At 41.5% G+C, this 24,814-nt stretch overlaps 1 protein-coding gene across 8 annotated transcripts in view; it reads right to left on the bottom strand.

Moving 5' to 3' along the window:
• DOCK4 (dedicator of cytokinesis 4) overlaps positions 1–24,814 on the bottom strand; it is a 434,871-nt gene that overhangs the window by 18,044 nt on the left and 392,013 nt on the right. For 4 of the 8 annotated variants that reach the window (XM_060244891.1, XM_060244892.1, XM_060244893.1 and 1 more), the window contains 10 exons: positions 22,376–22,542; positions 21,057–21,143; positions 17,208–17,384; positions 11,055–11,138; positions 8,444–8,563; positions 8,022–8,143; positions 6,738–6,858; positions 3,435–3,516; positions 3,011–3,120; positions 11–83 (listed from right to left, as the gene is read on the bottom strand). In XM_060244891.1, coding sequence (XP_060100874.1) covers positions 11–83; positions 3,011–3,120; positions 3,435–3,516; positions 6,738–6,858; positions 8,022–8,143; positions 8,444–8,563; positions 11,055–11,138; positions 17,208–17,384; positions 21,057–21,143; positions 22,376–22,542 — 1,143 coding nt within the window. Of the gene's footprint in view, positions 1–10; positions 84–2,048; positions 2,217–3,010; positions 3,121–3,434; positions 3,517–6,737; positions 6,859–8,021; positions 8,144–8,443; positions 8,564–11,054; positions 11,139–17,207; positions 17,385–21,056; positions 21,144–22,375; positions 22,543–24,814 lie in introns of all 8 variants that reach the window. The other 4 variants (XM_060244887.1, XM_060244888.1, XM_060244889.1 and 1 more) reach the window with 2 other exon arrangements.

Here is a 24,814-nt window from a genome sequence, read left to right as displayed (position 1 = left end):
TTGTGCTTACCCTTCTCAGGACCAGACAAATTAGGATCACTTCGAGGCAAAGCACCATCTCCAATGTGATTGAACATAATCCTCTAGAAATTCAGAACAACATATTTTTATGACAGCACTTTTATCTATAATTTTATAAATAATTAAACCATGGAACTTGGAAATTAGTTCCATTAAAAAGAGCAGGTAAATCAGATGTAATTTATAGAGCTACCTTACATTTTTGTTTAGTTAAGACTTGGAACTACTGTTCTTAACATAGGAGAATATCGCTATAAGAAAAAAACAAGGACAATGTAATCTTAACAAGGTTTGCAGTAACAAGAGAATGCACTCCTGGTATAAGTAGGGCACACTTTGGTTCACTATTCAAAAATCAGTTTATGCAATGCAATATTGTCTGAGCATTCTATGATGCCCAAGACTTTCTTGAAGGATGGATGACTTCTGGATGACTTCTACTATACTCTTTTAATAGCAGCTTTGATATTGTATGAAAATAATCATCATATGACTAAGGCTAACACCAAAGATGAACTTTGTGAAGGAGATAAAACACAATTTTAAATCACTTTACACCAACATCAGATCAGTTCAAAATGCAAAACTCCAAATGAGCCGAAATGCAGTTCCCACATCTAATTCCAAAGTAAAGTATTGATTTTGAAAAGGATGCAAAGTAAAAATGTACAAACAAGCCTTATGTCATTTAGTAGAAGGCCTGATAATAAATAAGCATATAGAACATGATTAGTAGATTCTGAAGGTGAAGTGACACAATTGAAAGGAGAAGTACATTAATTGGCTGCTGAAGCTAAACTGTATTTCTAGTCTACATTCTAAATAACAATGCTTCTGTCCAAAACTGCCTTGGTAGGGGTGGGTGGGAAACAAGACAAGCAATTGCAACGCTTGCAAGAATGAAGCATCTTTATCTAGTGAAAATATTCAGGAATCAGCCAAGGACCTGAAATCACTAATTTTAAAAAAAATGGAAGAAAAAATATAATAAATACTGCCAGGAATTAAAGACAAACTATAAAATGTATGACTGCAGCAAACCATGTAATACTTAAGAGGAAAGAAAAGGAAAAGATAACAGAATTTGGTTAATATAAAGAAGCAGAGAGCAGATGGATGCACAACTTCGTCACTAGCAAGAGACATGCAGGCGTTTTAACTGGCAATGTAGAATAAGCACAAGACAGGTCATCATGATAGCTCAGCCAGTGTCCACCTTCTCAAAACACAAAACTGCCCAGTCTGTGGCTGACCTAACACCGTGGCAACTTGATCCAACAATGTAACATGTGAATTTATTAAATATGTGTGAAACTGAAACTGGCTGCATATGGAAAACTGGATGACCAAAAGCCATGCAAACTACCAGAGTGTCCCATGTTTACTGAATTCTCTTATTACAACACTGGACACATTCCAAAGTAAGATTTGGTGTAGCTTTGTGACAGGAGTTACAGCAAGAAGGCAGCACTGAAAGAACTGGATTGATGGGAAAATATATTCCTGATGAGGTAGTCTAAGTATGAAGAAAGGTAGCCTGGTAGAACTGTGCCCATGTCCTGCTCTGTAATTTCATGTAATTTCTCCATGAAGCCTGCATTATTTTGACTGTAACCACTTGCAACTTTCAGATAATTCACCTTATAATATTTATTTTTACTGTGATAAATTAGCATTTGATCTCAAAATCTGGTAGGCAGGTAGATCCCACCCTGAGTGTCAGTGCTCCCAGGTACACAGCACAGGGAACTGACAATGTCTCAAAATTTCTGATGTTGCACTAAGCCATTTTTATTAGGATTTTTCTCTGATGGTAATACAAAGAAGCCTGTCAAAAATGACTTTGCAATGGATGCTATTCTACAACATAGAGTAATCACTAGAAAGTCTTGTGATTTTGCATGAGAAAAGTCTTCCTCTTTTCAAAGAACAGGACTTGTTTAAGGAAGTGTGTGAGAGAAAATAAACTGCTGGAGTCTTGACTGTCTTCATAAGGTTTGTTTGAGAAAAGTAATGTTTCTACTTACCCTGTCTAGGGCTACTGAAGAAGTTGACAGATTGGAAGATTTTCCTGCCAGGTAAGCCTCTGGAAGAGCAGATAGTGGACCTATGTGCTCCTCAGGCTCCATTGGTGAATCTCTGATGCAGTGCGGAATGGAGGCTTCATTCCACTTGGCAAAGCAAGAGTTTGCAGGCTGGGAGCAAAAATGGCATGCATTCTGTCTTTGTGGCATGTTTTAAAGCCACTTAACATACAGAACATTTCACTTGGTCCTTTTCTTGTCCTGGCTATTCCAGGGAATTTGGGGATGAATTCAGAAAATGTTTGCCTAGTGGCTGTTGTCACTAATGAAATATCAGCTGTTATATGAACTGGCAAGTAATGAGCTATGATAAATCACAGTAGAAAACTAAAGAGAAACTTAGCATTTCCTATCCAAGAGAATGACTTCCAAAGCCCTAAAAGCTCAATATGGGGGGGGGGGGGGTGGATTACATCTAAGTAAGATAACTGGAAATATTGCTGTTTTCTGCTGGCCAAGTCAGAATTCTGTAGTTGTTGAGAAACCACTTAAAGTATCCAGGTTTCTCTATGTTAGAATGACATTATGTAAAGATGAAATGGACTTAGAAGGATGCTAAGAAACATTCTGGAGGTGAATGTACCCTATTAAAAGCATGTTTGTTAATAAGAATTTCAGAAATGCAGAATTCATACCAACACAAGGAACAAACTTTTTTGATTTTCTTCTTTCTTCCTTAAAAAATTGGCTTATAGAATCAAGTGAAGAGCTTCCAAACCTAAGCTCTTATTTATCAGTAAAACGCCTAACCATTATCATCTTGAGAAGAACTGGAGTACAATCAAACAGATTGAGCATATCTTTACAGAACATTGAGAGAAAATGTATGAACTGGTAAGGAAATCAATAAAAATGTCTTCACTGTAACAGGTACTTGTAACAGGACCATTTTATGAATTTCCTACCTGTGAAGGCTCAGAAGGATTAAGGTAAATGGCACTACATGGCCTCTCCCTTGGAGAGAGGCAAGAGTTCTCTCTGGAATGTTTAAGCTTGTCAGACAACAGAGGTGAGCCTAGAATACAAAAGAAACCTATAAAATCAGTAAGTGCAATTTTTTTCCAGCATTCTGTTTGGTGGCATTTTGGGGAGGGCACATGGACAGAGATCCACAGTGATTGGTCTTTCTTCCACTGCAGAATCTCAAACAATGTGATCAATAACCAAAAGCATTAAAATAACTTGCAATGAAATCCTATGCATGTTTATGTGGAAATAACTCCCACTGAGTTCAGTGGAGCTTACTCCCAAGTAAGGAGGGGCCACAGAATCACAACTTTAGTGACCAGAAAGCTTCCAAAAGATGTTTTCATGTAGTGAAGCACTGACCTCTGGCACTGGATGGAGCAGAACTGGTCACATTAGGTGAAGCAGAATGATTGGAACTCAGGCTTGAGGTAGATGGACTTGGCTGGAAATATAAGAGCCACAATGTTCTCAATATTGCCTGACCGACGATCAAATTAAAAATGTGTTCTTGTTTATAGTATGATACACTGTACAAAAAACTCAATATAAAGGGCTCTCAAGATTACTTAACTCATGAAAGCTGTACATTCAGAACAGGGTTATGGAAGGACGATTATTAGGTTCACTGTGGATTTCTCCACAACCACTGGCTTGCCTTTTGGTCAACACTGCCATTAGATACCATGAATCAGCTCTGGTTGTTTAAGAACAGCAGCATGCATCCTACCACTAGGTTTGAAGTTTGAAGCCTTCTTCCTGCCTAAGGAACCTTGTTCAAACTTGTATGTACAAAAGAACCCAAACTGTGGTGAGCAGTCAGAAGCAGAAAGTGAATGTATCCATCAATTTAAAAATATTTCTAATGTTATTAATGAAAAGCTATTGATGGTCACTCAGCATCCTTTGTTTCATTATCCCAAGACAGCCGTAAGCAGGAAAACAATTATCTTCTGCACTGTTCAATGTAATCAGACCTGACAGTGTCTATAGGCAAAGCTGAAAGAAGCATGTAATTTGGTTCTGTGGAACAGCATGTCTCATGGCTGGTCCCTTGAAAAGAAAATGATTTTTTTTAAATTATAGCTGGCTGAGCCTGAGTGTTCATATCTTTAAGATCAGCTAAACAGACCAATGCGGCTATACCAACTGAACAATAATTTTGCACACAAGGAATTTTTCTTGTTGGATCACCAATAAATGAGAATTTAAGATTTGCTGAAGTCAAAGGCAAAGTTTTTAAAACTTTATTTATTTGGGATTTATTCATTTAGAAATTTTCTTTGCTGCTTTTCCAGGGAACATGCCTGAGGTGGCTTACAAATTAAGCATCACAAAAGTTACTAAAACACAACATTCAAAAACACAGCAAGCATAGGACAACATCAAGCATGGGGATCCTTAACATGGATCTTTAAAAGTTTTCAAAGCTAAAAACACACTATAAAATGTTGTTAAAAATCAATCCCTTAGTTAAAACCCTGGGTAAACAGACATGTATTGGCTGAAGGCTACGGAAAAGTTGTACAGGTGCCAGGTAGTCTTCAAAGGAAAAAACACTCTACAGGTGAGGTGCCACTAATGAAAAACTTCTCTCTGGTCACTTCCTGCCTGTCCTCTGAAGGCAAGTTCATCCAGTGCAGGGCATGTGAGGAAAATCTTAACTAGCATGTTGGACAGGATGAGAGAAGACAAACTTTCAAGTATCTGAGCTGAAAGGTAAGAACCAGCACCTTGTTCCCAGAAACAAATGAGCAGTCAGTTTATCCCTTTCAGCACTGGGGTAATACTGCATTACAAACTAGTATTACATGTTGGGCAAACTAGTATTACATGTATATTAGCGCACGGGATAAATGCTTCCTTTTCTTCTCTAGGAATTCCATCTTGTAAAACCTAAAGGGGCAAATCTCATTACACTAGAGCTGCTATATAGAGGTTTAACAGCTTCCCCCTCAACCAGCCACCTTTGATGCATACCCCCATGGGTCTAATGACTAGTAACTGTCCAGCCAGTCAATGATCAGTCAAGTGGACACTTAAAAAAATATCTCATGCATTCCATTCTAAATGCCACACAATCCTGGAAAGACCCTTTTTATTGGCCTTCACTTCATGGTAGGAAAACGTGCATAGTACACCCGCTGTGATTGGTCAAGGCTCAAGACCCCTCTCTCTCTCCTGAATCCCTCAAATCACAACAGGAATGAAATGAAATTTGTCAGACTTCAGTCATTTGAACACCCAAACAACACTGTCCCCAACAAGAGAGTGAGCGTGCCTAGGGTGGCTTGCTAGCTTTGTTTTGGTCAGAAGCTTTGATTTATGTTAATGTTCAGTTTACATGCGCACACACACACTTTTCACTTCCTTCCTTTAATCTGTCTGTATTTAAAATAAACTTCTAAGCTTTCATTTAGAATTTCCAGAAGTAAGCGAATTTGTTAAATATTAGGGATAGGTACAAACCCAAAAAATTTGGTTCAGTTTGGGATGGCTCCTAAACTGAACCATGAACAAAGTCAAAAGGCCTTCAACTGAACTGAGCCAAAAGTTCCCGAACCAAAATGGTTCCCCCTTTGCCCCGGCCACAGCTTGCTGCAGCTGGGAGGGGGGGCGGAATCTCCTGGGAAGTATTAAATGGCTGGCGGTCATTTAAACCTAACGACTGACAAGTGGATCCACCCTGCAGTTTGGCCCAGACAGCCAACCCAGTAAATGTTAAGGGAAGGCATCTTCCACAAATATTGGTTTGGGGGCTCTCAACCAGCTCAAGTTTATGCTGCATTCTGCTCGTGAGCCAGTTTGTGACCATCCCTATTAAGCATCACACCATGTTCAAAGCTGGTTTAGGAGTGATCTACACTACTACAGGTATGATTATCTGCATCTGGCAGGGACGGCAGTGGACTAGGAACTCTTCAGGGGGGAGAAGAATTCTTCTTCGTAGAGTGATCCAGCTCTGAGGACCAAATCAAATGTGTGCTGGGAGTTCTGTGTTTGGAGCTGCCAGTCATGTTTTAAAAGTTAATGCTCCAGGTCTTATAGCGATATACTTCAAATTAGGACTAAGGGACTAAGCCTGTGCTCCTTAGTGGCCTCAAGGACCCACTATTTGCCCCAGTGGTTCTCCAGATCTGTTCCAGGTTGAAAAAGTGGCTCAGGGAGAAAGGCTTAAACCCCTTCTCCCCACAGAATTCCACCCATATTGAGTATCCACATGCCTGAAAATTGACTAAAAAGTCCGGGGAACTCTTAACACAAAACTCCCAGCACACATGCACTTTGGCGTTGAGGTAGCATCTCAGCCTTAAATTTCTTCATGATGGCAATTACTACTGAGCAACGATCCAGAGAGAGCTGCATAACATAACAAAATGTGAATGCTTCTGTCTCAATAAGATACATATATTTTTAAAAAATATATAGTCCAAAAGGTTATTTAATATTGATTTTGTTGTCCATTGTTTTATCATCCAGCCCAAAATGCTAGAATGGAAGTGGAAATATACAAAACCCAAATGACATATATAAAGTAACATTGAACATTTTTGTAATATTTTTGGATATTCTATACACTACAGAAGAACAGTTTTGTAAATTAGTACTATCCTCTTTTTGGAATCTCAGACAAGGGAATATATTAGACATGGGAATATTTTGTACCTGCATGTTGAAAACTTCATCAGAACTTTCAGACTGTCCAGTGATATTGCTGACCTCTGCAGATGCTTGTGAGGACAATGATGAGGATGAGTATCTGTTGACTGCTGGATAGCTTAATGGACTATTGCAAGTAAATTAAGAAAAATTAACACTGATTCTGATTGTTAATTTATCATATAGCATTGTTAGGTAAAGGTAAAGTAGTCCCCTGTGCAAGCACTGGGTCATTACCGACCCATGGGCTGACGTCGCATCATGACGTTTTCTTGGCAGACTTTTACAGGGTGGTTTGCTATTGCCTTCCCCAGTCATCTACACTTTACCTCCAGCAAGCTGGGTACTCATTTTACCGACCTTGGAAGGACAGAAGACTGTGCCAACCATGAACCAGCTACCTGAACCCAGCTTCCGGAGGGATCGAACTCAGGTCATGAACAGAGCTTGTACTGCAGCTTACCACTCTGCACTATGGGGCTCCTTACATAGCACTGTTAACAATCCCTAAATACATCCCTATATGTATGTGTGCATATACATGTGAAATATATGTGTGTATGCAGGCCTATCATGTAGATATAGATATGTGAAATAGAGTAGTACTATGAAGGGACTTAGAAGATTAGCTACTACCAACCCCTGCCCTAAATCACTTTATATTTTACTTCAGGAACTCTTGCTCTAACAGAGATACAAAACCAACCTTTTTCTGAAAACTGCCAAGAAAGGAATTCCAACAATGCAGAGAAGTCCAGCTGGAACTCTCTGCTTGAGACCATCAACATCCTGTGGGATTTACTACCCTTTCACAGGACCTGAAAGGCAGAGATGTCCCACCAGGCATTTGGCTGAGGGCAGCAACAGGGCAGTATAAAGCCTGGCACTCTCATCCTCCCCACCCGCCCTTCCATATCGCCTCTATCTTAGGCGGTCTGCGGGGGAACTGTAATGTTCTGCTATCTTGGATGGTACATCGGTTTAATGTTGTTTTAACTTATTTATTGCATTTGTTTTTCTGTTGTAAGCAGCCCTCAGTCCTGTTCACAGGGAAGAGAGGCCTACTAAATCTAATGTAACAGCAACGACAACCACAACCACCTTTGGCAGCTCATTTCCACTGCTTTTACAGTTCAGGAAAATTTTAGGTTCTTTATTTATTTAAAACATTTTTAACTCCCTTTCTACCTTACAGGAACTCAAGGCGGGATACAACGTAAATAAAAATGAAACATAATAAAATACATAAAGACCACAAATTAAAAACAATAATATAAAACTATCACTTACCTACGTCTAGGAATTACTCTGGCACCTTCTGGACTCATAGAAACAGGTACTGAATTTCTAGGGATGCGGGGGCTTCCATTTGGAAAGTGAACTGGACTAGCCTGGATACATGCAGCAAATTCCTAAATGTTTATTTGAATGGAAGAAAAAAGATTACTAGATGCAAGATATGCAGATTTTTTTTTTTGCTACTGCTGTTTAAATGGCATTTAAAACCCCAACCTTTATATATGGGTATATATATAAAGATTTTAAAAACATGAAAATTCAAAACATTGTGGAAAAACTTCAGAAATGTAGTGTATCCAGAAAGCCTGAAGATGTCACTGTCTGTCACTGAGCAGAACACACCATGATTACACAAAGTAACCATCACACATATAATGCAGCTACTGCCTCCCCTCAGTATAAGTTTCACATACCTGTATTCCTAAACTTGATTTCATCACAAAGAACTGATCCACTAATTTTTTATGCAAGGGTCTCATATCTTGAGGGACGAACTTTTCATGTACAGCTAAACCAAATTCCAGAATTTGAGCCTATAAAGAAAAAGGGGGAAAGAAGCCAGTTATTTAACATATTTTTCTATATATCTCTGCTGCACAAAACCATTTGAAATCACAGGTTTGGATCTCACTACATTTCCATGGGCACACCAGAGGGGGGGGGGGCAATTTTCACTGACTCCTCCATTCTATGGCAGCTCAAAGCACACCCTCAAAATGCTGCCCCTGGGGGCATGGGACCATTAATAGCTTGGAAGAAAAATAGAGATCTCCCATAGGAGGGGGAAGATCAGCAAAAATCTGTCCCCTCATTGTGTCCATAGGCAGGATACAAGTTATACAGCTTTTGTTTTAATGTCAGAAATTACAGCTATTAATGCTATATATCTAAGACCATAATCCAAACAACTATGAAGGCACTGTGTTTACACTTCTAGCAGATCATGAGAGGGAGCGCAAGAAGGGTGGCATCAGTGCTTAATGTGGCCCTTTCTTACAGGGAAATGATCACCATTTTGGGGTCACATTTGCTCCAGGACAGTTTGGCCAGGAATCCTGGAGATTCCCCCCTCCCCCAATCTTCTGGACGTGGAGCAGGTGTCACTGCAGGTATGTGGGGGAAGGTATTTGTGAATTTCCTGCATTGTGCAGGGGGTGGAACCTGGATGTCCCTTCCAGCTCTATGATTCTAATGGAACTGTACAGTCTATACAGATAGATCATTGTTCCATAGAGAGCAATGCTTGCCAGAGCTAAATGTTCCATAGAGAGCAATGCTTGCCAGAGCTAAATGTCAGCCCATATACAATTTCTAAACACCATGATTGCATTTAAGTTTAATGAACAACAGGGAAATTTGAAGGGATGAGCTGCATAAATCTATTGCTATTCTAAACAGAAATACATATTTAGAAATCCACATATTAAGAAAGGGCAGAATAAATGCTACATAATCTTAAAAGTGCAAACTTCAAATAAAATTGGTTCAAATTTCCTTTGATCCTAGCTTTAGAATACTGAGAATATTTATTTTAGATTGTGAGGGAAAATACAATGGGCTCTAGAAAGAGGTTCTGGCTGAGTGCTCCCCCTTGCTATCTTCCCACCCACCCAAGTGAAGGCATTCACTCCTCCCCGCCTCAAGGGGAGCTGATCTCTGCCATATGGAGAGCAGATGTAATTCTGAGTGGTCTCCAGCCCTCACCTGGTGATTGGCAACAGTGGTTCCCCAGGAGGAAATGGCTGATTTGGAGGGTGGAGTCCAAGGCATTGTAGCTGTGTGAGGTCTCACCCTTACTTAAACCCTACCCTCTCCACCCCTCAAATCTCCAGGAATTTCCCAACCTGGAGTTGGCAATTGCTAAGTCACACTAGCTGTCATAGGGAGGTTGCTGCTGAATGGAGCAAACAGCCAGACCTAGTTAAGTCATGCCAGTCAGGTGGTATCAAGTCACCCAGAGGGAGCTGTCAGGCATAGGGTAGCCAACCTCCAGGTGAAACCTAAAGATCTCCTGGGATCACAACTGAACTCCAGACAACAGATCTCCTCCTTCCTGGAGAACATAACTACTTTGGAAGGTGGACTCTATGGCATTCTATTCAGCTGAGGCCTCTCCCTTTACTGACAAAAGCAACTTTGGTTGCCTAGCAGCTTTCCCAGTGGCCCAATCCTCGTCTGTCCTGGGAGGAGGCTAGGGGGAGGAGGGAGTGACAGGAAAGAGGTGGCCATCATGGCCTCTGAAGAAATGCTTCATGAGGCCACAGTAGAGTGGCAGCCCTTTCAGAGGACGGTTGATGGAGAAGACACAGGAGCATTGGAGATGTTATCTCTGAGGTAAGACTATTTTGGTGGTTTGTTCAGTGTTCCTGGGCTTGCAGTAGGTGAAGGACAGGGGAGTCAGCCAATAAGAACTGGGGGTGGTGACTGATGCATGATGGGCCAATGGTTTGTTGACTGAACCTGTCAGCCAATGGGAGCACTCCATTTGGCCACCACCATTAGGGAATTATTATCCATGATTATTTTAAGTATTATCTCACACAGCCTATGAAGAAAAACTGATGGGATTAATGGCTAGAATAATGGACCAGGACTGGGAAGACCCAGGTTCCTGCCTCTCCTTGAGCCATGAAGCAAAATAAGTGGCAGTTATTCCCACTTAGCCTAATATTATGGTGTGGATGAAGATGGAGAAGATAATCATGTATGCTTTTTGTTGGAAAGTTGCAAGAAAATAAAGATCCACAATATTAAAATATTTGCACATACAGCTGCACACTGTAAGTTCTGCCTTTAACCCACTCTTCAATGTATGGTTGTATTTTTAAAAAAGGTAAAATGATTTGAATGATTAGAAAGACTTAGTTTGGTTGTTCACCCCTATCACTGCACAATTCTGAATATTATTTCTACAAAGTCCACTTCTCACTAAACACTTGTAATATGAATTTTCAGTATTATGCTTCTTTTTTCCTGGTCACATGCCAACTAGTGATGACAGACAACAAGTGGCCATGGCTTTACCTGCTCAAGCATCAGTTCTCTCAGGCAGGTGATCTTCTCACCATCCTCTGGGTGGGTCAGGATGTACTCCTTCACAAAGAAGGCCTGAGCAAAATACAATCACAACAAATGGTCATCCATGTTAGGTTGAAGGGGTGGCCACCCTCGCTTAATGCAATGTAGAATAAATGGCAGATGTTTGAGAGCTGCAAGACATGAACATCAGATGTTTGAGAGCCACAAGGACGGGAGGGAAGGAGGGAGGAAAGAAAATAGATTGGGGAGGGACAGATGGAAATAAAACAACTTTAACTTTAAATGTGTTCTCCAAGCTGCCAGCTGACTAGACTTGGAGAAGTGATTTAAAGAGACAAATGCCTTCTCCAAGCCAGCCAATGGGGGTGTGGGGCTTCAAGAGCTACACAGTATGTGTGAAAGAGCCACATGTGGCTCCTGAGCTGCAGTTTGGCCACCCCTGAAGTAGACTGTTCTTACAAAAGTGTTAAGCAAAAATCCTATTTCTTTGACAGCTGTGAGCCAAATCCTTAAACCATATTTGCGCTCAGGAAAGCCCTATAGTACATGCTTAGTTCATTTCAATGGCAACAAAAGTCTAAGGTCCCATTTATAACCAGGTTGTTATTGATCTATTTTTAAAGCCAGGTTTCTGTAACCTTCAATTAAAACTATATTATAAGCACAGACATAGTGCAAGATGCATGCGTTAATAAAAAAAACCAAGTTGCTTACCTATAACTGATGATCTTCAAGTGGTTATCTGTGCATTCACACTGTTGGGATGATCGGCGCTTGCGTTAACCCCAATGGTGATCTAAAGCTCCAAGCTCTTTCTACTGGGCATGCTTAGGGACTCCACTGCAGATGTCCAGAGGAGTGCATCCATATCCCGCCAGTTTCCTTCTAACCGCTAATCAACTCTCTTAAGAGAGAAGGCTGACAGCAGAGGGGAAGGAGGGCATGTAGTGTGAATGCACAGATGGCCACTCAAATATCATCAGTTACGATAAGCACCCTGTTTATCTTCTTTGTGGTCTCTGTGCTTCACACTGTTGGGAGAATAACAAGCTAAGTCCTACCTGGAGGAGGGTGCTGGCAGGCTTCATCACTGAACAGAAGAAAGCACTGAACAACCCACTATGGATCTCCATTTGGCATGGACATGGAGGGCATAATTGATGAATGAGTTGGGATAAGCCCAGATAGCAACATTACAGATATCCTGCAATGGCACTCCCTTAAGGAAAGCTATGGATGTGGCCATGGCTCTGGTAGAAGGAGCCCTCACAAGTCCAGGGAGAGGTTTCTTAGCCATAAAGTAACACAATTTAACTTAACTAACCATTTATAGAGTCTCTGTGCTGATATCTTGGACCTTTTCCTGTCTTGCGTATATGACACAAAAAGGTGGTTTGAAGAACGGAAGGGTTTAGTTCTATCTGTGTAGAACAGGAGTGCCCTTCTCACGTCTAAGAAATGCCACTTGCGCTCTTCCTCACTAGAAGAACTGGAGAAGAAGGTGGGTAGGTGGATAACTGACAGCGATGAAAAAATGATACCACCTTGGATAGACATGTGATATCAGGTTTCAGTGTGGCTCCCTCAGCATGAAATGTAAGGAATGGTGGGTCATGACATAGTGCACATAGTTCTCCCACTCGCCTGGCTGAGGTTATAGCCACTAACAATGCTGTTTTCCAAGACATAAGGTGTAGACCACATGTGGCCAAAGGTTCAAAGGGTTTCCATGTAAGCACAGTAAGAACCAGCTGAAGGTCCCAAGGAACAGAGGTTTTAGATACAAGTGGGTACATTTGTACCATTCCTTTCATAAAAAGTTTGCTATCCGGGTGTGAAAAGATTGACCACCCCAGAATCTGATTATGATATGCAGATATTGCAGAGAGGTAAACTTTAATTGAAGAATGTGACTGACGTAACGATAACAAGAAAGCAAACACAGTCTGTAGGGGACAATCCTTTGCCCAACTTTCAGACTCCCTGTGAAAGCTCAGAAACTTCTGCCATTTACACAGATAAGAAGTTCTAGTAGTCAACTTCCTACTGTTAGTCATAACCTCCTGTATCTCTTCAGAGAAATGAGTTAGAGGACCAACCAGGCTGTGAGCTTCAGGTACAGAGGATCGTGATGCAGCACTAGCCCACCTTGATCCATCAGTATGTCATGAGCTGCCAGAAAATGATGGTACTGGCTCCTGCTCAAGTGGAGTAGAATCGGAAACCATGGTTGCCATGGCCACCATGGGGTCACTAGTATACATCAAGCTCTGTGTACTAGCAGTCTGTGTACCACCCTGTTTATTAAGGGGATTGGTGGGAACATGTGAAGGAAAAGATCTGTCCACAGAATCAGCAGACCACTCCCTAGAGAGTCCGGATCCCTGCCGTTGCGGGTGCAGAACAGTGCACATTTCTTGTTCACTCTTGTGGCAAAGACATCTACTTCCGGTGTTCCCCATTTGTGAAACACCACATGAAGGAATTTGTCATTGATCACCCACTCATGGAGTATTGCTCCTCCACGACTGAGAAAATCTGCCTGCATGTTAAGATCCCCTGCTATGTGGGAAGCTGCGATGTAGATCCAGTGGCTGATACATCAGTTCCACAATTGAATTGCCAGCTAGCAGAGGCTCCTGGAGACTGTCCCTCCCTGCCTGTTTATGTAGCTGAGGGCAGTAGTATTGTCTGAATAGCTACTGTTTTCTCTCAGAGCACTGGTAGAAAAGATCTCAGAGCAAACCATATTGCCATCAACGGGAGAAAATTGATGTGGCATTACATGAGATTTGATTCCCATTGGGATCCCACTGACATGTCTATGTGCTAAGCACCCCATCCCATGAGGGACGCATCCGTAGTTACAGTTTCTGATGAGATCGGTTTTTGGAAAGGGGCTCCCACTAGAAGGTTGGAGTCGACTGTCCACCACATTAGGGTTGGCAAGATGTATGGAGGAATCTCCATAATTCTTTTCTAAGAGCATCAAAGAGCATCGAAACTTCTCAAGAACCATAGTTGTAATGGCCTCATCCTGAGCCATGCAAATGGTATGACTGCTGTGGTGGCTGCCATGAGACCTAGCAGCCTTTGAATCAGAATGGCTGGTACTGAGCGCCATTCTATCACCTCTTTGGTTATTCTGGAGAGTTTCTCCACCCTTGCTCTCCTGGAATCTAGGAGGACCCCAATAAATTGCACTGACTGTGATGGCAGTAGGTGAGACTTCTTGTAGTTTACCTGCACACCTAGTTGGTGAAGTAAAGTAAGAATGGTATTGATGCCTTTTTTCAGTTGGTGTTTTGATTTGGCTACCAGGAGCCAGTCATCTATATAAGGAAATATAATTACTCCCTGGAATCTTAGATGTGCGGCTATCGCTACAATGGTTTTGGTGAAGACTCTGGGTGTGGTGCAGATTCTGAATAGTAGGGCTATATACTGGTAGTAATCCAGACCAATTGCAAATCTCAGATACTTCTTGTGGTCCAGGCGGATACTGAGGTGGAAGTAAGCATCCTGGAGGTTGATGGTGGCCATTCAGTGTTTGGTTGAAGAAGAGGTAGGATATGCGATAGTGTGGTCATGTGAAACGTCTTGGGTAAAATGAAGTTGTTGAGTGCTCTCAGATCTAGTATAGGTCACAGACCCATCTTGGGTACCATGAAGTATCGGGAGTAAAACCTATCTGATGAGCCAGTACTGGTTCTATTGCTTTCTTATTCAGTAGTGAGAGCATTTCCTGTGTGAGAGTGTGGTGTGAGGGGATGATGACCTTGGAATCGGGTGGTAATTTGATTAACTCTCATACCCCTGTCTTACTATGGAAAGTACCCATGCATCTTTAGGGTTTGTAGAATCTTTCGGGCTCAAGTGCCGTGTTCTACTGGAGAAAGTTTTCCTTCCAGACGTTTCGTTCTCAGCTGCGGAGAACATCCTCAGTGGCGTTGCAGCCGGAGCAGGCGCTCTGACCTTCTTGGCTGCTGTGCATTGAGTGGGGCCAGGGCTGCTGGAGAGCTGCTATTTCTAGGCTGGAGGGGGTGTGGTCAAAGGGCAATTGGTTTGTGGATGTGCCCATTGTTTGGTGGGGCTTCCTGGAAGGGTAGTGATAAGGAAACTGGCTGTTGAATGTGACCATTTTTCTGTGTTAATTGCTGCGAGGGTTGGAAAGGGTGTGAAGATAAGGAAGATGGTTGTTGACTGTGCTGATTGTTCTGTGGAATGTACTGGTTGTTTTGTGACTTTCTGCAATTTATAGTCTGTAGGGTGTTTTGCAGAGCTGGGTACCAAGATTGGTGGATGAAAATGCCTTCTTCCTTTCTGTTAAAATTGTGCTGGTGTTTGTAAATCTCAATAGCTTCTCTGTTCAGGCGGGTATGATAATGTGAGACCGTAGAAAGGACTTCAGTTCTTTCAAAGTGGATGACGTGGTCTCCTTCTTGAAGTGTATGTTCAGCTACAGCTGATTTTTCTGGCTGAAACAAGCGACAGTGTCTCTTGTGTTCAGTGAGACAGGTGTTGATACTGCGTTGGGTGGTGCCAATGTAGACTGCACCACAGGAGCAGGGTATTTTGTAGACTCCGGGGGTTGAAAGTGGATCTCTCATATCTTTGGTCGAGCGCAGCATGTGGCAGATCTGTTGTGTGGGCTTGAAGACTATGTCAACATTGTGGCGTTTGAGAATTTTGCCAATGCGGTCAGTGACAGATTTTATGTAGGGCAGGAAGGCTGTACCTACATTTGTGTGTGGCTCGGGATTTGGTGTGGATGGTCTCCTGGGATGGAGGGCTCTTCTAATTTCTTGTTGGGAGTATCCATTGGGCTGCAGCGACTGGTTGAGGTGGTGTAGTTCCTGCATCATGCATCTGTGAACCAAGCCAACTCCAGCAGCCCACATTCACTCCAAAACTTTCTCCAGTTCAGGGTTCCTACAGCCTCCCTGGGATCAACTGGTAGTGTGAGATTGAGCTGAGTGCCATCTGCATATTGGTGACAGCCTTGCCCAAACCACCCATTCAATCACCTTGCTCAAGAATGGAACATTTGAGATGGGTTCATAATTACTGAGAACTCCTAGGCTTCTTTAGAAGCAGATGTACCATAGTCTGTTCCAAAGCTGGGGTGACCACCCTCTCTCTAAAGGAAAGATTAACTACTTCTCAAACCAAGTCAGCTAGCCCCTGCACCCAGAAGATTAAAATAACCAGGATGAGCAGGGTCATACAAGCACATGGTAACCCTCAAACTGCCCACATCCTCAGACTGAACAGACTGAAAAGTATCCCACACAGTTGGACAAGTTGGCACCCAAACATCATCCAACTCTGTCAGTGCTAACATAGAGTCCACGTTAGAAAAAGAGAGAGATTTTATCTGCAAAGTGCTGAGCCATCTCCCTTGTCTTTTCATTGCCCATAGTCCCTCAGTAAACCAAAGGGATACCTGGGCTCGCTCACTTGAGAAGAGGCACCTGGGAGCAATTGTGTCCACTGCCCAGGTCATTTCTTTATTCCAGAGGTCAACTATGGCATCAATATCAGAGTGACATAACAAAAAAGGAAGAGTTCAAATGGAACTGCTATTATCATATTACTACACCAAATGCTTAGTTGTCTCATCTCTAACAAATTTCTAAATACAGCTATCAGTAAGGGGCCCCACACAAGAAAAGTGTGTGTGGGGGGGGATTCCCATCATATTTTTTGCTACCAGCCTGGGCTTCCCCTCCAGCTCACTGTTTCCTTCTCCTCCTGCTGCTGACTGCCTATCCCTGTTTTACTACAAGAAACAAAATGATGCCCAAATGCCAGCAGTTTGGTTTTTGAAATGCATTTGCATGTGCAGACAGTGTAATTAATTTTTAAAATGCTGAATTAGGTGCTGTTTTTCACAGAAACCACCTAAGATTTTTCTGCAAAGCTGGGATTTCTCCCAGCTTTGCAAAAACCTTACTTGTATCTGTGTCTAGATGCACAGCATGGATTTGGCTATCTATTTGCATAGGGGCCAGCCCATGGCTATTAGTTATAGCATTTGATATAATAATAATAATGGTATAATAATATTGTTATGCAAATGCAGCTTAAAGTAATAAAGTATCCTAAATGCAAAAACTATATACTTGAATAGTTTACCTCCTGGTATCTGGAAACGCCACCATTAACAGCTGCATCAATTACTCCATTTAGACACATTGTGAGGGGGTTGATATTCTGCATCTGTCGAGTCTGGCACTGGCTGATCAGAGTTCTCAGCTGCTGGTTTTTATTTTCCAGCACTTCAATAGCATTCTCCAGAGGACTCATTTCCACCTGAAGACCAGGAGGAAAAAAGCTTCAACAAATTGCTTATTTGTCAGATATTTAACAGCTATTTTTCAGCTACTATAGATTTCAGAGTACCTTCTCTGAGGTCAATGGGTTATATTTACCACAGCAAAGTTAACTATCATCCTGGTGATGTTTTGGCAGCCATGAAGGCAGGTAGAATATGGAGAGTGCACAGAGATTATCTGATAATATAGCTACTAACTAGTGTATGAACAACACTGAAGTTATTTCTGATGTCATCTGCAGGTAACAGTCAAATCATAAATGCTGAGTCCACCCATCATTTCTGCACGTATAAATCTGTATGTATTCTGCATACATTTCTGCACATATATAAATAACAACAGATGTTAATTCATATCTGCCCTTTCATCTGTCCCCCCACCCAATCTGTAACTTTGATGATGGTAAGCTGTCTGGAAAAAAGAGAGCTTTTCAAAATCCTGAGAGTCCCTTACTGCTTGCTTGCAGAAAATGGATTATTCCCATTTTTGCTTCTTCTTCTGGCATAAACTTATTTGGAGTGCTGAAAACCCCCTGGCTGCACTCAGATGTCACATTAAACCACAGCTCAAGAAGTTATGTTCTGTTTTAGTTTGATGTCTGAATGCTGGACATCCATCTAATGCTGGTTATTAGGAAGCCATTCTGAACCAGAGCTGCATCTTGACTTATGGCTTCTTGTAATCAATCTTGTTACTACATAAGAGCTCCCAGGATTGAGGCTTAATCTCAAACTCTTTGACAGCACTACCATCAGGCCACAGAGTTACACTGCATAGTGGCACCCCACACAACTATTTTAAAAAGGAATCCAGAGGGGAACAAGGAAATTACAGGCCAGTCAGTCTAATGTCTGTCTCAGGCAAATCAGTAGAAACTGTAATAAAAGACAGAATTGTTAGGCACATAGAGGGACAAAGCCTGCTGAGGGAAAACCAGCATGGCTTCAAGAAAGGAAAGTCCTGCCTCACCAACCTTTTGGAGTTCCTTGAGAAAGTGAACAAGCATGTAGACAATGGTGACCAAGTAGACATTATATACTTGAACTTTCAAAAGGCTTTTGACAAGGTACTTCACCAAAGACTCCTGAGTATACTTAACAGTCTTGGGATAAGAGGATAGGTTCTCTTATGGATTAAAAACTTGTTAAATGACAGGAAGCAAAGAGTAGGAGTAAATGGACAGTTCTCACAATGGAGGGCAGTGGAGTCCCACAAGGATCAGTATCGGGGCCAGTAATATTTAATTTATTCATCAATGATCTGGAACTAGGGGTGAGTAGTATAATGGCCAAGATGACACAAAATTATATAGGACAGTGAAAACCAAAGCTGACTGTGAAGAGCTCCAAGCAGACCTCCACTAACTGGGTGAGTGGGCAAGAATGTGGCAAATGAAGTTCAATGTTAGTAAGTGTAAGGTGATGCACATTGGGATAAAAAAATTCCAGCTTCATGTGTAGGCTAATGGGGTCTGACTTTGCTGAGACTGAGAGGGAAAAAGATCTTGGGTCATAGTGGATAACTCAATGAAAGTGTCAACCCAGTGTGCTGCAGCAGTGAAAAAGGTAAATTCTGTGTTAGGAATTATTAGGAAAGGGATTGAGAATAAAATGGCTGATATTGTAATGCCCCATATAGATCTATGATGCAGTCTTATTTGGAATACTGTGTACAGTTCTGGTCACCATATCTTCACAAGGACATTGCAGAGCTTGAAAAAGTATAGAGGAAGGCAACCAAATTGGAACACCTTCCCTACGAGGAAAGAAGACAACGGCGATGACATTGCATTTATATTCCGCCCTCCACTCTGAATCAGAATCTCAGAGTGGCTCACAATCTCCTTTATCTTCCTCCCCCACAACAAACACCCTGTGAGGTGGGTGGGGCTGAGAGGGCTCTCACAGCAGCTGCCCTTTCAAGGACAACTTTTGCAAGAGGTATGGCTGACCCAAGGCCATTCCAGCAGCTGCAGGTGGAGGAGTGGGGAATCAAACCCAGTTCTCCCAGATAAGAGTCCGCACACTTAACCACTACACCAAACTGGCTCTCAGGCTGAAGAGGCTGGGACTTTTCAGTTTAGAAAAGAGACAACTAAGGGGGGGGCATGATAGAGGTTTTTAAAATTATGCATGAATTGACAAAGATAAATTTTTCTCCCTCTCCCAAAGACTATAACTTAAGGGCATCCAATTAAACTAATGAGCAGCAGGTTCAGGACAGACAAAAGGAAATGCTACTTTACACAGAGAGTGATTAAAATGTGGAATTTGCTGCCAGAGGATGTAGTGATGGCCACAGACAGAGATGGCTTCAAAAGGGGTTTAGATAGATTCATGGAGGATAAATCTATCAAAGGCTACTAGCCATGGTGACTGCGGGAAACCTCCACATTCAGAGGCACTAAGCCTCTGAAGCAACTTCTGAAGGTCTCAGCCTCTCTGCCCTGCTATTGGCCATCCAGAGGAACTGGTTGGCCACTGTGTGAGACAGGATGCTGGACTAGATGGACCACTGGTCTGATCCAGCAGGGCTCCTCTTTTTGCTCCTGTGGTATCTGGCTCTCATTACTAGCAGACAAGCAGGAATTTGTGAGCTGATTCTGTTTAGTTTTGCTCATCTGAAGGCATAAGCATGACTTAAACTAACTGTAGTTTCTGAATAGTGATTTCTGAATAGGTCTGGGGAGTAGAAAAGTTGGCAGCTCAGGTAGTTGCTTCTGTACAAAGTTCGGAAACTTTATTGTGTGCCTGGAATTTTCATTGTGGCTTTGAAACCAAGTATTTCTATGCTGAGAAAAACTTGAGATTTGCAAAATGTGGGTTAGTGTTTCCATTGAACCAAATGTACTGAGATATCAATACTGAACATTTTGTTTAAGCCAGAATGTATGAAATAACTTCGACATCAACGTTTTTAATTGGTTGGAGACCTTGGGTGTTATGAATTATTGCATTATATCATTTATTACAGCTATTTGTCTCTATCTGTTTCTCTTAACTACTAGTTAGAGCTCACCCAATGAGCTAAATGATATAAAAATATATATAATTACCATTAGTACCCTCCAACACCCCTCCCCCCCCCAAAAAAAGTCTACAGTAGCAGATTGTGATGATTCAGGAAACTAGCTGGCTCTTGACTCTTAGGCAAAACCTCAGTAAATAGAATGCTGGTGTCCGCAACAATGCATACGAATGATCACCACAGGAGCTGTTTCATGAGCCAAGAGGAATGGAAACAGATTACTGGCCATCTCCTGTGGGAACTAGTCAGAGAGAGACTATAGATGCAGGAATCATATATTTACATAGTGTTGATATATTTTGCTGGAATTATTTGTATGCATATATAACAGCACAGTGTTGACTGCATTTTTCATTCCATCAAACTGTTATGCAACTTTGCTTTTAAATGCAAGCAAACTACACCACCACATGTACATGTCTCTCTTTTAGTTTAGTGAGTGAACTTCTACCCATTAGAAGTTCTGTGCAGAGCTAAGCTTATTCTCACAATATTTTACTTGGGGTTTTTTTAGACTCCAGTGTACCTGTTTGAAAACAATGGCCAGAAAGTTAAGTTCAGCATCCCACACATCAGATTTTTTTTTTTAAATAAAGACTTTCCCTTCCCAACTGGTACTCACTACTTCACGCTTTTCCACTTCGAACCACCGAGAAATGCCAGGCAAACTCTGCACTAAGATCAGTGTGGTTCTTTCCACCCACAAACTCTGCAAAACAAAACACAAAGTACTTATAATATTCTTTCCTTCGCCGATACAGAACAAAGAATGCATACTGTTCTACCCCATTCATACAGCATCTCATTTTATTTAGTTTGTTTCCATTCCATGGCTGTTATGGGGAAGAACATATGGCAGAAATATAACAATATCATAAATTCCTCTGTAAGTTGACTGAAGTTAATGACAAGAGAGAAAAACAGGTATAACTGTTTTCACGTTGTGTCAGCATGGCACGGAAACTCAATAAACAAATAAACTAATATAAAACAAGGGTCTTGCTTCCCTTACTAGAAAAACAGAATGTGAAACACCACAACAGGCTGTATCTTAAGTACTGTGAGTGGAACAGAATTTGTGGAACGAAATTTCCCCTCTTCCTACTACAGCCTTCTGCAGCTCCTGGGGATCAATAGACCTTTCAACAGCACAGGGTGCAATGCTGGCATTAGCACTAGGAGGGTGTAAATCAGCATGAGCTGAAGTGCCCCTTGAATGAGCAGAAGAAACTAACCATCCATTCCTTTTGCAATGTGTTTCAAGATTAAAAAAAAAATGAGAGTTATTTTATTTGCATTATTTCCACTTAACATCCGTAGCTGATACAAAATATTAAGCTAAAGGAGAAGTATTATGTGCTGAACATTTAAGAGATTTGTATACAGTTGTCAGATCCCATGGCTGAGTCAGGGGTCCCCCACTGCCAGGCCCTGTTCCCCAGTGGCCAATCAGCTGGCCGGCAGGGGGGTACTTACTGGAGAAAGAAAAAGGCCCAGGCCTCATCACCAGCATCACACAGGAAGTGACATCATGTCCAGGCAATGCTCTGCTATTTAGGCAAAAACTCTATAGCAGAAGTCAGTTTTACCATAGTTTTTGCCCAAACACCAGAGCATTACAGTCAGGGCCGGCGCATGGGAGTGATGGTGCAGGAGGGACCTGGCAACCCTAAGTTTGGGACTTGAGTTCTTTGAAACCAGTGTTCATTCCAAACAGCAAACTACTTTTGAAACTGGTGAGACTTGCAAAACCCAACTCTGACATGGCACAGGGGTTTGCTTTACAAAAAGGGGGGGGGGGGTGGATCTCATGCCCAACCAATGTGATTTGAAGACGCCATGAAGAATGCAGTTTACTGTATTTATTTTAGTCAACATACTCTTATGAAAAATGAATTTAAATAAAACTTCTGTTGGTTAGAAATGAGACAGTAACCATACCTTGAATTCATTATCTTTATCTTTGATTCCTTTGTGGAATGGTCTATCATATCGGAATCGCCAGATATGATTTACTTTATAAAAACTTTTGATGTTATCTGGAATGCCTTCTCTCTGCAGTACCTCCTGATTTTCTGGAATTGGCGACACGGCATAGATTTGAAGATCTATACATAGCAAGTTAAGAACCAAGCTAGATTACAATCAGTAAAACTGATGACTGTGAGAGAATACCATCACACTAGTGCTGGTCAAACTAGTTCACTTCAGAACAGGCCTGGGTAAAAAACCAAAAAACTTATTTTCAAAATAAGTCAAATACTTTTTTTCAGGAAAAGCCAAGCCCAATACACAGTTTGGTTCCCATTACACCCAGTACCTTGCTGCTCAGTTGCATCTTCTCTTTCCAAAGCATATTTGGTAACACTAAGGAAGACTCAAACTGGAGCCTCATTCAGGCCCTCCACTGAGCTCTAGTCTCTGGGAGTCATCAGAAACCATAACAAATCAAGTTTCCATAGATTTTGAAGATCCTAATATGAACATTAGAAACCACAGCAATTATATTTTGTATGGTTCTCTACCCAAGCACCACACAGGCATCACAGCTTTTACTGCTTCTTTTAATTGAGTCCTTCCCATGAGATGCCATCATTTCAAGTAAGTACAGCAACAATGGCATTATGGTGTGGTAGGTTCAAGTGCTAGTCTAGGCCTAGAGAGAACAGAGTTCAAATCCCCACTTGCCATGAAATTTACTGAGAGACCTCGGGCTAGTTATGCTCCCTCAATCTAACCTTCTTCACAATATTCTTGAGGATAACAGAAAGACAGGAGCCATGAAGATAAAAATGCACTAAATAAATTTCAAAGTAGAAGAGAGTATTTAAAATCATGACTAATTCAGAATCATTCCAAACATGTTAGGGTTGACAGCCTCTAGGTGGGGGCTGGAGATCTCCCAGAATTACAACTGATCTCCAAACTATATAGATGGCTTGTTTATTTTTTTTAATTATCTAAAACATTTATTCCACTTCTTCTGGAGAAAATGGCTGTTTTGGAAAGTGGACTGTATGTCATTATACCCTACTGAGTTCCCTCCCCTTCCTAATCCCCACCCTCCCAGTCTCCACTCTCAAATTTCCAGGTATTTCTGAACCTGGAGTTGGCAATTCTAATTAGGGTTGCCAAGTCCGATTCAAGAAATATCTGGGGACTTTGGGGGTGGAGCCAGGAGACTTTGGGGGTGGAGCCAAGATCAAGGCTGTGACAAGCATAATTGAACTCCAAAGGGAGTTCTGGCCATCGCATTTAAAGGGACAGCACACCTTTTCAATTCCTTCCTTTCATAGGAAATAATGAATGATAGGGGCACCTTCTTTTGGGGCTCATAGAATTGGACCCCCTGGTCCAAAACTTGGGGGGTATTTTGGGGAGAGGCACTAGATGCTATACGGAAAATTTGGTGCCTCTACCCCCAAAAACAGCTCTCCAGAGCCCCAGATACCCGCAGATCAATTCTCTATGATTTTCTATGGGAATAAATCTCCATAGGGAATAATAAGAGTTCCCAGCAGACATTTCCCTCCCCTCCCCCCGCTTTCTGACGACCCTGAAGCGGCGGGAGGGCCTCCAAATCGGGGGATCCCCTGCCCCCACCTGGGGATTGGCAACCCTAATTCTAATATGTGTTTCTGTACGTATGTTCAAATTTCAAAGTTCAATCCCATCAATACATTGCACATTGAGAAAATGAAACTGAAATTTTAAAGGGCTTTAGCTACCATAATTGTGAGCATGGCCACATTCTTAAACCTGGGGGCGGAATTATTTCCAGTTATTCTTTCTCTACCTGGGAATGTTGTATCCTCATTTACTAAGGAAGACATTGCTAAAGCACGTTAGAATTATACTGTAGAATCTTTAGAATTGTTGTGGCCATGTATACTGCCCACGTCTTGAAAAAAAAAAGGGTAGGATGAATATATAGATGCACATAAAGATATTTGGAATTTATTTGATAGGTTGCTGTTTAGATTACCTCCTGAAGCTATTTTTTAGTTTGTTCTATTGCACTTGCTTTGGTGTTCTATAGGATACGTAAATCCATATTAAGAGATGCAAGCTAAATGTAGAAGTCATTTTAGTATGAAGGAAAATATTCATTGTAAACATTTGCACCAAATTACCAGCTTCTTGAATAATCCAAAAATTTTATACTTGCAGTTCTTAACGTTGGCCAGTTTCTTTGCTTGTGAGATTTATTTATGTAAGGAAATATTAAAACCCCAATGAAACTTGAATTCCAGTAAATGAAGCTACATAAAATAAATTTATTCTTAAAACAGCAAATTTTGTGCCTGAATGACGTTGTTTTAAATGAAATCTTTTAAAGTCTTACAGAGCCTACTGATCTAAAAAAGGTACTCAAACACA

Source organism: Heteronotia binoei, chromosome 8 (assembly GCF_032191835.1).
Source record: "Heteronotia binoei isolate CCM8104 ecotype False Entrance Well chromosome 8, APGP_CSIRO_Hbin_v1, whole genome shotgun sequence".
In the NCBI taxonomy this organism is placed as follows: Eukaryota; Metazoa; Chordata; class Lepidosauria; order Squamata; family Gekkonidae; genus Heteronotia; species Heteronotia binoei.
This window is presented reverse-complemented; position numbering and strand designations above follow the sequence as displayed.